Raw genomic sequence first — 12,838 nt, 5'->3', positions numbered from 1 at the left:
AAATGAGTTGAAACATACATTTTAGTAACAAAAACACTCTTTTAAAATTAGCTGATTTTGTCTCATGCACTAACCATGAACACCACCATTTTGGAAATGAAGTCACATGAACACAAATTCTCAAACAGTCATATGACTGCATCCAGGATGTTCAGTATATATTCCATATTGGAACTTTATAAGGACAAAGTGAAGATTAAAGCTGTATAAAGAACTTTTCAGACTTTTCAAAGTGTTGGTGACACATGTCACTGTGGTCTCTTGTGGGTTAACATCATGTCAATTGTGTAAGTTTTGGTTCATTCATGTATTCATCTTTATTTACTGCTTTATCCTAGGGTGGCCAGACGTCCGGTTTTAGGCCGGACAGTCCGGCTTTTCAGCTGCCAGTCCTCCATTCACGCAACGCTAGGACGGACACTTAAAAATCCTCCTTTTGGAGTGAACTGGTTTCATTTCTGATTAATATTATCTGCCATTGGCTCAGGTACATGTCAAACAAATGCTTTGTATTTCATTGGTTTAACAGCCTCATTTGACTCCTTATAGAGCTACCACTGGCCAATCGGAGAAGGTCCGCCCTCTAAATGCTAGTCTGTGATTGGGTGGTTGAATTTGTCCCACCCGCTCTGTTATGTAAACACCGCGCTACCTGAGTCAATTAACCCATAAGAACCCACACCTACTGTATTTCTCCTTGGAGGAAAATTATGGGGGTCATCATTCTGAATTAACAGATCACAAAGAAAATATTTCTGACATTTTTTTCAAAATAACACCCCCCCCCTAGTGTCAAAGATCTGAAATGTGACTGATATGTCACATCAGGCGTTAAAGGTAAATGTTATCCTCAATATAAAATGAATTTGCTTGACAGTCTTTTCTTGCTTTGTAACACATGCTGTCTTTTTATTATCATTTCCACAACAGTGTGTCAAAATAAAAACTTTAGCTCTTGGATTCAACAAAAAAAATCCTCCTTAGAGGTGCTTTACAACACAAAAATTTGCGCACAGCTATACAGTATATCAGAGGTCTTCTTCACAAATAACTGGAACTGTTAACAAAACTGAAAAAGTGACCAATAAACTACTTTTGGTCAAAACCAAAGTGCATTAAAAGCACAAAAACATCAACAGTTTTTTGTCAGCTGCATCATGTTTGAACTGTTATTAGCACCACTTATGGCAGTTTAGCCTAGGCTGAATGGTAACACTTGAAACAATTTCTTTCCTCCGTGAAGCAAAGACGTACATCACATTTCTCACAGAGAGTCGTGGTTGCATTTATCTTGCATAATTTGCAGCGGCCACGCTTGTCACATTTCACAAGCCAGTGTGAAACCTGGTCCAAGCGAACATCTTCAGGAATTCCAACTCGAACTCTCCAAGAGAATTAAGCTTGATGCCACCTCTGCCTGGAAGCTCCTTTGTTTCATTGGCTTGTTGACTGCAAGTAGTTTACAGTCACGACGGTAGAGCAGCCATGCATTTACTATGGCCAGCATTATGGTCTGCCAAAACAGGTACAGGTACCACCTCCGTGACCTCATGTGGTACTTGTGTCTACCAACACATGCATCTAGGAGGTCTACCCCTCCCATGTATGTGTTGTACTCCTTCACAATTTGTGGCCTGTTGACTTTCACAAATGCTTTGTCTGATTTGCTCCAGCGTTGCGCTTTGTCCTGAGGTTCTATGGCACAGTAAGAGGAGATCAGGGTAACAGATTTGTTGTCATACCACTTGACAATGGCAATGCTTTCCTTTTTTCCACTCTGACATCAACAGTCCCTCTGCCTCTCTTGGCAAGACTTTTCTCATCCTCAAGCTGACACCCAGCCAAGCGATTGCTTCTGATTGTTCCTACAAAGTAGATCTGCCGCTGAAGAAGCTCAAGAACCAGTGGTGCTGAAGTGAAAAAGTTGTCTGCAAACACTTTGTAGTTTTGGTTTGATGGAAGAGTTTCACACAACTTGACCACAACATCACCTCCCATGCCAAGTAAGGTTTTCTTTCCAGTTCCACCTTCATAGACCATAAAATCACAGAGAATTCCAGATGAAGAGCAGCGCGCCCAAATTTTTAATCCCCAAGGGTGGGGCTTGCCTTTCACATACTGTCTTATTGGGCTGTGAGTACCCCTAAAGGACACCATTTGCTCATCAATAGAGTTGTGCTTTTCTGGGGTGACTTCCAGACATTGTTTGCGAAACATCTTGAGCCAGGGGCGGATCTTCCAGCACTTATCCTCCGCTTGCCTGTTTGACATATCAGTGTTGTCAGTGAAATGTAGGGATGTAAGCAGTGTCTGAAAGCGATTGCGTGACATGTTGTCTGCCACCATGGGACATCTTGTGTCATTTTCCCAATAGGAACAATTCCCTGGCAGCTGACAAAGACCCATGCGTAGGTAGAGGCCAATCAGTTTTTCCAGTTCCTTGACAGTGGTGTTTACATTACTGTGATTTTCAGATTTTTGTACACTGTACAGATTTGTTTGTTCCTTCAGTAACTCAAGCATATTGATGTGATGAACTTCCTGAAATACTCCAGAGGGGTGTGAGGAGTATCTGGAGGTGTGACACTTTGACCTTTGAAGGTACATTCAGGGGCTTCAAATTGTTTCCTTCTCCAAGAAAACTGTGTTCTTCCTTTAACACCAATACTTTGCTGCCCAGGATTCATCTTGGGTTGTGGTTCCTCATTTAATTCACTATCGTCTGAATCACAGGACTCACTAGACTCATCATTTTCAATGTCTTTGCTGCTGGGAGTATAGTCAGGGTCTTCATCTGAGCTATCTTCACATTCCTCAAACTCACTGTCATCTCCTTGAATGATTTCTAGTGCATCCTGGACACTGTACCGCTTTTTGCTATTCATGCTACAAAAACAAATAAGTTTCCAAATTTAAATCAGTCAAATAACCTCAGCAGAACATTACTTTTTTCTTTTTGTAACAAATACGCCACATGAGGTTTTTAATGAAGATTTTGTGTGTAAAGTCCCGATGTGACATATATGTCACAGCAATATTTTCCTCATTTGTTTTATATCAAATTATTGAAATAATTTAATCAGGACAGAATGAATACTATCAAGGACTTGTAATTGAAGGAAAACGACTGATAAATGGCTTGAATCTTACCTTTTGAAACAAAAAACAAGCTTTTTAAAATTGGCTTGCTTTGTGACATTAGCCAGTCAGGCACACGAACATCTTGGAAATGTTGTCCAGGTAACATAAATTCACATGACATGTCACATGACCACATTAGGTTGTTCAGTATGTGTCACTTAGGGACTCCATGGGTTAAAATATGAGAAACAGTTGAAAAGGAAAATTTCCAGAACGTTTAAAGAGGTGGTGACACCTGTGTCACCGTGGGTTCGTCAGCTCTCATGCTCACGAACACTGTAAAAACGCCAATTAGTAAACTTTTGGAGGCAGCGAGGAACGGACTTAAATATCAAAAGTAGACACAACATTTGGTGAGTAAAACAGTAATTTGTTATAGAATTCTTGCTTAAATTGGTCAAAAACTCTGTTATATGGGTTCTGAATTCATTCTGTGTGTTGCAGTATCATGTCCCCCTGTTCCTAATATGATGTCCGGCTTTTGGGTGTAATGTCCGTCTTTTTGTTACTATGAATCTGGCCACCCTTCTTTATCCTCATTAGATGGGAGCACAGTGGAACAGCAGTAAATACATATAACTGGTAGAAGAAATATTCGATAATATCAAATATTTCTTCTAGCAGCTATATGTTTTCCCTACGCTTTCCCTACGCTTTTTTTGACCGGTAGATGGCGGTATTTACCAACTCTGGAATATTTGAGGCGCTCTCGGCTTTGAATGGTCTCATACACGCCCTGGCTGATTTGTGGTGAGCTGTTTGACCATTCAGGAATAAAAGCGTTTTGTTCCTTAAGGAAATAAAGAGGCAGACATTTATTTATTTTTTTTATTTGAATTTTAACGTCATGTTTACACACTTTGGTTACATTCATGACAAGGCAGGTAATTACTGGTTACACAAGATGCATCAGTTCACAAGTCGTTAATCTCAAACACAGTCATGGATAATTTTGTATCTCTAATTCACCTCACTTGCATGTCTTTGGACTGTGGGAGGTAAACCAACTTCCTCATTAACGTTTCAATGTTAACGTTTCCTACATTTAAAATACACCTATCAGGTACATACATTCATAATTTTATGTTACACACAATATACAGATGAACTTTATTGGTATATAAATACTGACTGTAGCATATTTGTTTCTCTGTACACTTAATCACCCCTTGTTTGCTTTGTACTAAAATGAGTGTAGCAGTTGCAGCAGTGTTGTTGGGATTTTTAAACATCTCAATGTAATGTTAACACTTGGAGTAAAATAGTACTCCAACCAAAAAACTTTTACTGTGATTTTACTAAATATTCAGACCACCTTGACTTTTTACATATTGAATCTGCAAGTGAAAGTAAAAAAATGTTTTCAATTTGAATTGACTGGACATAGTTTGAAAATGCACCTGGATCTACAGGGGTTGGACAAAATAACTGAAACACCTGGTTTTAGACCACAATAATTTATTAGTATGGTGTAGGGCAGACCTGGGCATTGTACGGCCCGCGGGCCACATCCGGCCCGCGAGACATCCCCAACCGGCCCGCGTGAGGTTCGTGGCAATTAAAAATTAGATGTAAATAAATGTACATCAAACATGCAATATAACAGGACTGATTTTGACGAGAGCGATGTGTCTTTAAATATCCGCAAGTTTCGATTTGCGTGTGCGCGTGTGTGTGCGAGTGTATCAGCTTCACTGTAATGCGAACAGAACTGAGTGTGATTGACGGTGGAGTTTTTAACAAGACACGAACTTCTGAATTGTTTATTTACTAAAGTCAGATGTAATGCTGGTTAAGGATCAGAATTTAGGCTCTAAATCTCTGTTGCGGTACTAAACAGAAATACAAGAACATGAACGATGTGGAGCGTCACACCTGAAGCTTCTCTAACTAAACTGCAAAAGCAACAAAGACTTTTTATAAAGTTTAACACATCCAGAACTGAAGCAGAATATTAAACAATAACAAAGGACTGAAAAACAAATGTGGTAATTAGACTCAAAGCAAAATAGTGTAAAGTTTAAAAACCTGCACATTTTGTTCACATTTGTTTTTGCATTTGTTTGTTTAAATAGTAAAATAATGTTGATGTTTTTACTCTGCATACTTCTAATTTTCTAAATGTAACATCAAAACATTAACAGCTTATTAGAACTGTACAATTCACTGCTTTTCATAAAGAGTGGACAGTTGTAGCTTAGTGGTTAATGTACTGGACTAGTAATCAGAAGGTTGCTGGTTCAAGCCCCACCACTGCCAGGTTGCTGCTGTTGGGCCCTTGAGCAAGTCCCTTAACCCTTAATTGCTCAGACTGTATACTGTCACTATATTGTAAATTGCTTTGGATAAATGCGTCTGCTAAATGCTGAAAATGTAAATGTAAATAAAAAGATAAAATTAATATTGAGCAGAATTAAGTTCACCTTATTGGTCCGGCCCTCCACAACAGTCCCAGTTTCTTATGTGGCCCCTTGGAAAATTTAATTGCCCACCCCTGGTGTAGGGCCTCCTTTTGCGGCCAATACAGCGTCAATTCGTCTTGGAAATGACATATACAAGTCCTGCACAGTGGTCAGAGGGATTTTAAGCCATTCTTCTTGCAGGATAGTGGCCAGGTCACTACGTGATGCTGGTGGAGGAAAACGTTTCCTGACTCGCTTCTCCAAAACACCCCAAAGTGGCTCAATAATATTTAGATCTGGTGACTGTGCAGGCCATGGGAGATGTTCAACTTCACTTTCATGTTCATCAAACCAATCTTTCACCAGTCTTGCTGTGTGTATTGGTGCATTGTCATCCTGATACACGGCACCGCCATTGGATGCACATGGTCCAGAATGGTTCGGTAGTCCTTGGCAGTGACGCGCCCATCTAGCACAAGTATTGGGCCAAGGGAATGCCATGATATGGCAGCCCAAACCATCACTGATCCACCCCCATGCTTCACTCTGGGCATGCAACAGTCTGGGTGGTATGCTTCTTTGGGGCTTCTCCACACCGTAACTCTCCCGGATGTGGGGAAAACAGTAAAGGTGGACTCATCAGAGAACAATACATGTTTCACATTGTCCACAGCCCAAGATTTGCGCTCCTTGCACCATTGAAACCGACGTTTGGCATTGGCACGAGTGACCAAAGGTTTGGCTATAGCAGCCCGGCCGTGTATATTGACCCTGTGGAGCTCCCGACGGACAGTTCTGGTGGAAACAGGAGAGTTGAGGTGCACATTTAATTCTGCCGTGATTTGGGCAGCCGTGGTTTTATGTTTTTTGGATACAATCCGGGTTAGCACCCGAACATCCCTTTCAGACAGCTTCCTCTTGCGTCCACAGTTAATCCTGTTGGATGTGGTTTGTCCTTCTTGGTGGTATGCTGACATTACCCTGGATACCGTGGCTCTTGATACATCACAAAGACTTGCTGTCTTGGTCACAGATGAGCCAGCAAGACGTGCACCAACAATTTGTCCTCTTTTGAACTCTGGTATGTCACCCATAATGTTGTGTGCATTGCAATATTTTGAGCAAAACTGTGCTCTTACCCTGCTAATTGAACCTTCACACTCTGCTCTTACTGGTGCAATGTGCAATTAATGAAGATTGGCCACCAGACTGGTCCAATTTAGCCATGAAACCTCCCACACTAAAATGACAGGTGTTTCAGTTATTTTGTCCAACCCCTGTATATGGGACCACAATTTACACTGCATTCTCCAGAGCAGAAATCAGAAAATGGGTAAACCTGTTTGACGGACAACCAATTCTGCACCACTCCACATTTCAGGTCTTTATGGCAGAGCGGCCAGACGGAACCCAAAGTTGCATAAAAAGCATATGATAGTCTGTATGGATTTTGCTAAACAGTATCTAAAGGAAAAGAATGATCTGATCTGATGAAACACAAATTGAAACACAAAACAGAACAGCAGGAACTGTTACTGGCAAAAAACTGGCACAGCACATTGCCTGGCTAATATTGCTACAATAAAACATGATGGTGGTGCAGTAAAACATTGTGCTGTAGCTGAGACAGGGAGACTGGTAAACACTGAAGGGCGCATAAATGCAACCAATTACAGGAATATCCTTAAAGAAAACTTCCTCCAAGGTGCACATTAACAGCCTTTTGACAGCCAAAGCAACACTGGGGTGGCTATGGGGCTTAAAAAATAAAGCCAACATATATTGTGCATGAAAAAAGAAAACAGCTTTAGTCACTAATTGTACTCCTACAATGAGTGTGAACAGGGTGTGTGTTTCCTATGTGTTACCTTTGAGGAAAAAGTAAAAAATCACACCTCCACCACTGTATCTGATACACTCACAGCAGTTCAATTATTAATTATAAGCTGGTGGAACACAGTTTTCACTGCCTGCAGTCAGGCAAGCTTTACATCACCATGAACTTTAAGGTTGCTCTGCAATAAAGACGTTCAGTTATCAACATATTCAAGCCTGACTAAAGGTTCTTACTGATTACAATGAAAAACATGGAGTTTTTAGCCATAGCAATCAGGCATGTGTTTGGAGAAGAAATATTAAGGCATTTAAAACCAACCCTGCACCGACTATCAAGTATGCGTAGGTGTTGTTTTGCTGCTGGTGCATTGCAGTAAGTAGGAAGGCTACTAAAATATGAGAACTTCCTTGAAAATTCTTTAATCTGAGACACAATTGGGTGATCCACCAGGATCATGTGACAAAACACATTACAACTTGTTTTAGAATGGCTAAAATAAAGCTTATAGAATAACCTTCCATAAATTATGACATTAAACCTATCAAGAATATATGGACCAAATTGTAGGTGTTGTTCTGCTGCCAGTGGAACTGGTGCATTGCAGTAAGTAGAAAGGCTACTAAAAAATGAGAGTTTCCTTGAAAATTCTTGAATCGTACACACAATAGAGTAATCCAGCAGGACAATGTGACCAAACACATTTAAACTTGTTTCAGAATAACCAAATAAAGCTCAAGAATAGCCTTCCAAACGCATGACATTAAACCCATCAAGAATATATGGGGAAAAAACAACACATTTAGCCAATTATGCCAAGAAGTGTGGTTAAAGATTCATCCAGAGTTGTCCCAAAAGCTTTTTGATGTCTCTCAAATGTGGCCATTTAAGATAAACTGAGATAAGGTACACGTAACCAGATATTAGATGTGTTGCATATACACCGACAAGGCATAACATTATGACCACAGACAGGTGAAGTAAATCACACTGATTATCGCTTCATCATGGCACCTGTTAGTGGGTGGGATATATTAGGCAGCAAGTGAACATTTTATCCTTAAAGTTAATTTGTTAGAAGCAGGAAAAATGGGCGAGCGTAAGGATTTGAGCGAGTTTGACAAGGGCCAAATTGTGATGGCTAGACGACTGGGTCAGAGCATCTCCAAAACTGCAGCTCTTGTGGGGTGTTCCCGGTCTGCAGTGGTCAGTATCTATCAAAAGTGGTCCAAGGAAGGAACAGTGGTAAACCGGCGACAGGGTCAGAGCAGCCAAGGTTCATTGATGCACGTGGGGAGTGAAGGCTGGCCCATGTGGTCCCATCCAACAGATGAGCTACTGTAGCTCAAATTGCTGAAGAAGTTAATGCTGGTTCTGATAGAAAGGTGTCAGAATACACAGTGCATCGCAGTCCTGGGGAACGGGCAGCACGGTGGCTAAGTGGGTAGCACTGTCGCCTCACAGCAAGAAGGTCCTGGGTTCGATCCCCAGGTGGGGCGGTCCGGGTCCTTTCTCTGTGGAGTTTGCATGTTCTCCCCGTATCTGCGTGGGTTTCCTCCGGGTGCTCCGGTTTCCTCCCACAGTCCAAAGACATGCAAGTGAGGTGAATTGGAGACACTAGATTGTCCATGACTGTGTTCGATATAACCTTGTGAACTGGTGAATCTTGTGTAATGAGTAACTACCGTTCCTGTCATGAACGTAACCAAAGTGTAAAACATGACGTTAAAATCCTAATAAACAAACAAACCTGGGGAACACAACACCAGGATGCACTATGAGAAGAAGGCAAGCCGGCAGAGGCAGTGTGATGCTTTGGGCAATGTTCTGCTGGGAAACCTTGGGTCCTGCCATCCATGTGGATGTTACTTTGACACGTCCCACCTACCTAAGCATTGTAGCAGACCATGTACACCCTTTTATGGAAACGGTATCCCCTGATGGCTGTGGCCTCTTTCAGCAGGATAATGAACCCTGCCACAAAGCAAAAATGCTTCAGGAATGGTTTGAGGAGCACAACAACGAGTTTGAGGTGTTGACTTGGCCTCCAAATTCCCCAGATCTTAATCCAATCGAGCATGTGTGGGATGTGCTGGACTAACAAGTCTGATCCATGGAGGCCCCACCTCACAACTTACAGGAGTTAAAGGATCTGCTGCTAACACTCTGGTGCCAGATACCACAGCACACCTTCAGGGGTCTAGTAGAGTCCATGTCTTGATGGGTCAGGGCTGTTTTGGCAGCAAAAGGGGGACCAACACAGTGTTATTATGCCTGATTGGTGTATATTTCAACCCAGCATGTTTTGTTTTCTTTTTTCAAAAATCCCACAAAAAACCTGTAAAAAAAGTTTAGTCACGAAAAAGAACATTTCTAGAAATCCCAAGACTTACATACAAGTCCAGGTACATACGAATATGTAAACTTTGGACTTTAACTGGAGTTAAAGCAAAGAGACAGATAATAATAGCTCAGCTGTGTCTGTGTTATGAAGATTTAAGCAAAGGACAAAGAAGCTCTAAATCAACTGCACCTACATCCCGGAAAAACAAAACAAAGGCGTGGTTTACACTCTCACACACACACACACACACACACACACACACACACACACAGTCATACACACAACACACCTGTAACCGACACCATTAAGGACGCTGCTGTGAGTGCAAAAATCTATATTTTTGGGCAAAAAAAGGGTGAAATGTAGGTTGTATAGTAACTGATCTTCTGTTGTTTAATGGATATGAAATATGTTTTTAATGTCTTACAGGGCGGCGTCCATCCAAAGCAAAGCAGGTAAGTGTTTTTGTTTTTCTAGTTCACCTGTCCTTTGTCTGATGAGACAAACAGAGCTGTTGCACTATAAGATTGAGACTGTGTTTAAACTGTATTTTACATTATTTAGGTTGTTTTATTTGAGCCTTAAAACTGTAAAGCAGCTATACAATAAGAAATGTTAGGTTTTTGTTTTGAAAATGACCTTTGTTTAATGTGAAAGTAGGTTATGTATGTAGATAAACAAATACAAAACTCTAAGGTAAATGTAAATAAATATATGTTCATGAGCAAAAATCATTGGATGACATTTTTAGCTGTATTTTAGTAATAAAAAACATATAACTTCTACAACATATCGTCAAAAAATTGCATTTTGTTTTTCTCGAAGCAGCTAATTTGAATGAAAATTTGCATTACAACCTTGCAACCTATCATAAGGGACACAGATGAACAAAGGATTACATTCACTACATTCTACAATGTGATTTTATTTCCAATAAATATGCTTAAAAATTGATTTGTTAGCTTTTATCCATTTTATTTTAACTTCCTTGTCATTTGCTTCACATACAAACTAAAAGTGATAGCTTGTATATCACATTTGTTTTCTAGTTTCATGTTCATTTCTCATTGCCTGTATCAGTATTCACTTTTCAGAAAAAATAACGTAATAGTATATGTTATATTAATGTACAAGCTATAGAAGTGGAACATACAGTGGATGAGCTCATCTGTTTACACTCCACTAGCAGCACATATGAACACACCCAGAGTCAGGTGACTTTGTTTACATGGCAGTACCAGTCCGTTGAAAGCAATAAAACAGTCGACCACAAAGACCAACAAGGCTCCTAATGAAATAATCCCTTGCACTAGGCTAAACTAAACAAAACAAAACAAACCTTTTAGACAGAAACCTACATGTATACTAAACACACATCTGTACAACATTTAATACATTTTAAATATAATCGTCTTTTCACCTAGATTACAAAATGGTGGAACAAGCACTAGGATCAAGCAGTGGCATTTCCCCTCAGGCTGGACCTGTTGCGGTTGAAAACCACACAGTGTCTGACATCAACATGAGGTAGAAATCTATCCAAATTCATGGAACCTTTCACACATCTATGCCAACTTGAGGTTTATTTAACAGAATGTGTAAATCTTCCAGGAGAGCGGCTCAGGTCATCGGTCGCCGGCTCGCTCTGATCGGAGATGAACTGGATAACAGGTGGAAAGAAAAACTCCCCTATCCGCGTCATCTAAACCTGCAGGCACATCATAACGTGCTGATCTGGAGAGCTATGAATAGGTAAGTAGGATTTTTACACTATGATAATAATAGTAATAATAATAATACTATGTATGTGTGAAGCATCTTAGGGATCAGGCTTGTAACTCACTCATGGTTAGCAGGCAAACATTTTTTAACATAGTGGGAGACTGTGGTCACACTGGTGCTTTACATCAGTGACACTGTGTTGTTATCATACAGTTTATTTTTCTCATAGTTTTAATAATGACTTGCTTAATAGCAGCATGATACCAACAAGTAAATGTCTTGGTACCTACTTTTCAAATTCAATATAAAAATCTAAAATTAAAACATAGTAATTTATTTTTACAGAAGAATTGTTGGCACCCTTTTTTGGTCTAATTTTGTGCCAATGATGAAAGCAACCTGGGTAGTTCCACAACTACACAACCAAGCAACTATGAAGTGGATCACCTGGGTATGTATAAATGATCATTCAAAATGAATCATTTTTAGATCTAGTAATGCTGTTTTGGTACCCACACATGACCCCTGCCCCCCATGGTAAATTTACATCCTTCTACATCTTTCAATTACCAAAAGCTTCTCCCCTCCCCCCACCGTCTTTACTGTTAGACCAGTTCAAAACAATGAAGTAACATAATGCATACGCATGAACAATAATCATATTATTATAAAACATTATAAACATTGTTTAATCTTTAACCTTCTCCAATTGTTTGGATTCTTAAACATGATTTTTTTTTTCAGGTAAAACCCTTCATTCCCGATTTCTCCTGTGGGACTAAATGTTTCCTGGCTTCTGCTGTCCTGTTAGTAGCTACAGCTGTCTTTGCTGCAGTCTGGAAAGCAAATGAAAGTTGAACAGTGCCAAGAGCGGGTCTTTGGCTTCACGGTCAAGAAGAATCATGTGTGTGTGTGTGTGTGTGTGTGTGGTTTTTAGCTGATTTTGTATGATTCTTTTCTAAGTGATTGCAAAGCAAGTGCTGGTTCACAGGGTTTTTGTAAGTTGTTTGATAATGATGTTGGTTTACAGTAAGGTCTGTTGCTGGTTAATTGGGCAAAGTTGATTTTTTGACCTTTTCCGATAAAAGCAGGTCTGCACTACTACAGGAAGCTGGACTTTCAATGTGATATTAAAAGCAATGCAAGTAACAATAAAGTACATTTACTCTAATGAATGTATGTTTTGTGTTCATTTATTTACAAATCTTTAGAGAAATTGAATATTTTAAACTATATATATATATATATACAGTGTATCACAAAAGTGAGTACACCCCTCACATTTCTGCAGATATTTAAGTATATCTTTTCATGGGACAACACTGACAAAATGACACTTTGACACAATGAAAAGTAGTCTGTGTGCAGCTTATATAACAGTGTAAATTTATTCTT

General features: G+C 39.9%; 1 protein-coding gene across 3 annotated transcripts; it reads left to right on the top strand.

The window, feature by feature from the left end:
- Positions 1 to 3,408: 3,408 nt before the first annotated feature.
- Positions 3,409 to 12,618, top strand: bik (BCL2 interacting killer). Of its 3 annotated transcripts, none has more exons than XM_063006215.1 (6): positions 3,409 to 3,494; positions 10,151 to 10,176; positions 11,146 to 11,248; positions 11,333 to 11,473; positions 11,789 to 11,894; positions 12,188 to 12,618. In XM_063006215.1, exons 3-6 carry the CDS (start codon positions 11,154 to 11,156, stop codon positions 12,299 to 12,301), a joined length of 456 nt encoding a protein of 151 aa, XP_062862285.1. In that variant the 5' UTR covers positions 3,409 to 3,494; positions 10,151 to 10,176; positions 11,146 to 11,153; the 3' UTR covers positions 12,302 to 12,618. The 3 variants fall into 3 exon arrangements, with proteins under 3 accessions (XP_062862285.1, XP_062862293.1, XP_062862278.1); XM_063006208.1 differs by lacking the exon at positions 3,409 to 3,494 and adding an exon at positions 9,977 to 10,039; XM_063006223.1 differs by lacking the exon at positions 11,789 to 11,894 and having other exon boundaries at positions 12,188 to 12,269.
- Positions 12,619 to 12,838: the final 220 nt, after the last annotated feature.

Source organism: Trichomycterus rosablanca, chromosome 1 (assembly GCF_030014385.1).
Source record: "Trichomycterus rosablanca isolate fTriRos1 chromosome 1, fTriRos1.hap1, whole genome shotgun sequence".
Taxonomy (NCBI): domain Eukaryota; kingdom Metazoa; phylum Chordata; class Actinopteri; order Siluriformes; family Trichomycteridae; genus Trichomycterus; species Trichomycterus rosablanca.
Note: the sequence above shows the minus strand (reverse complement) of the source record. Positions and strands in the feature narration are given on the sequence as shown.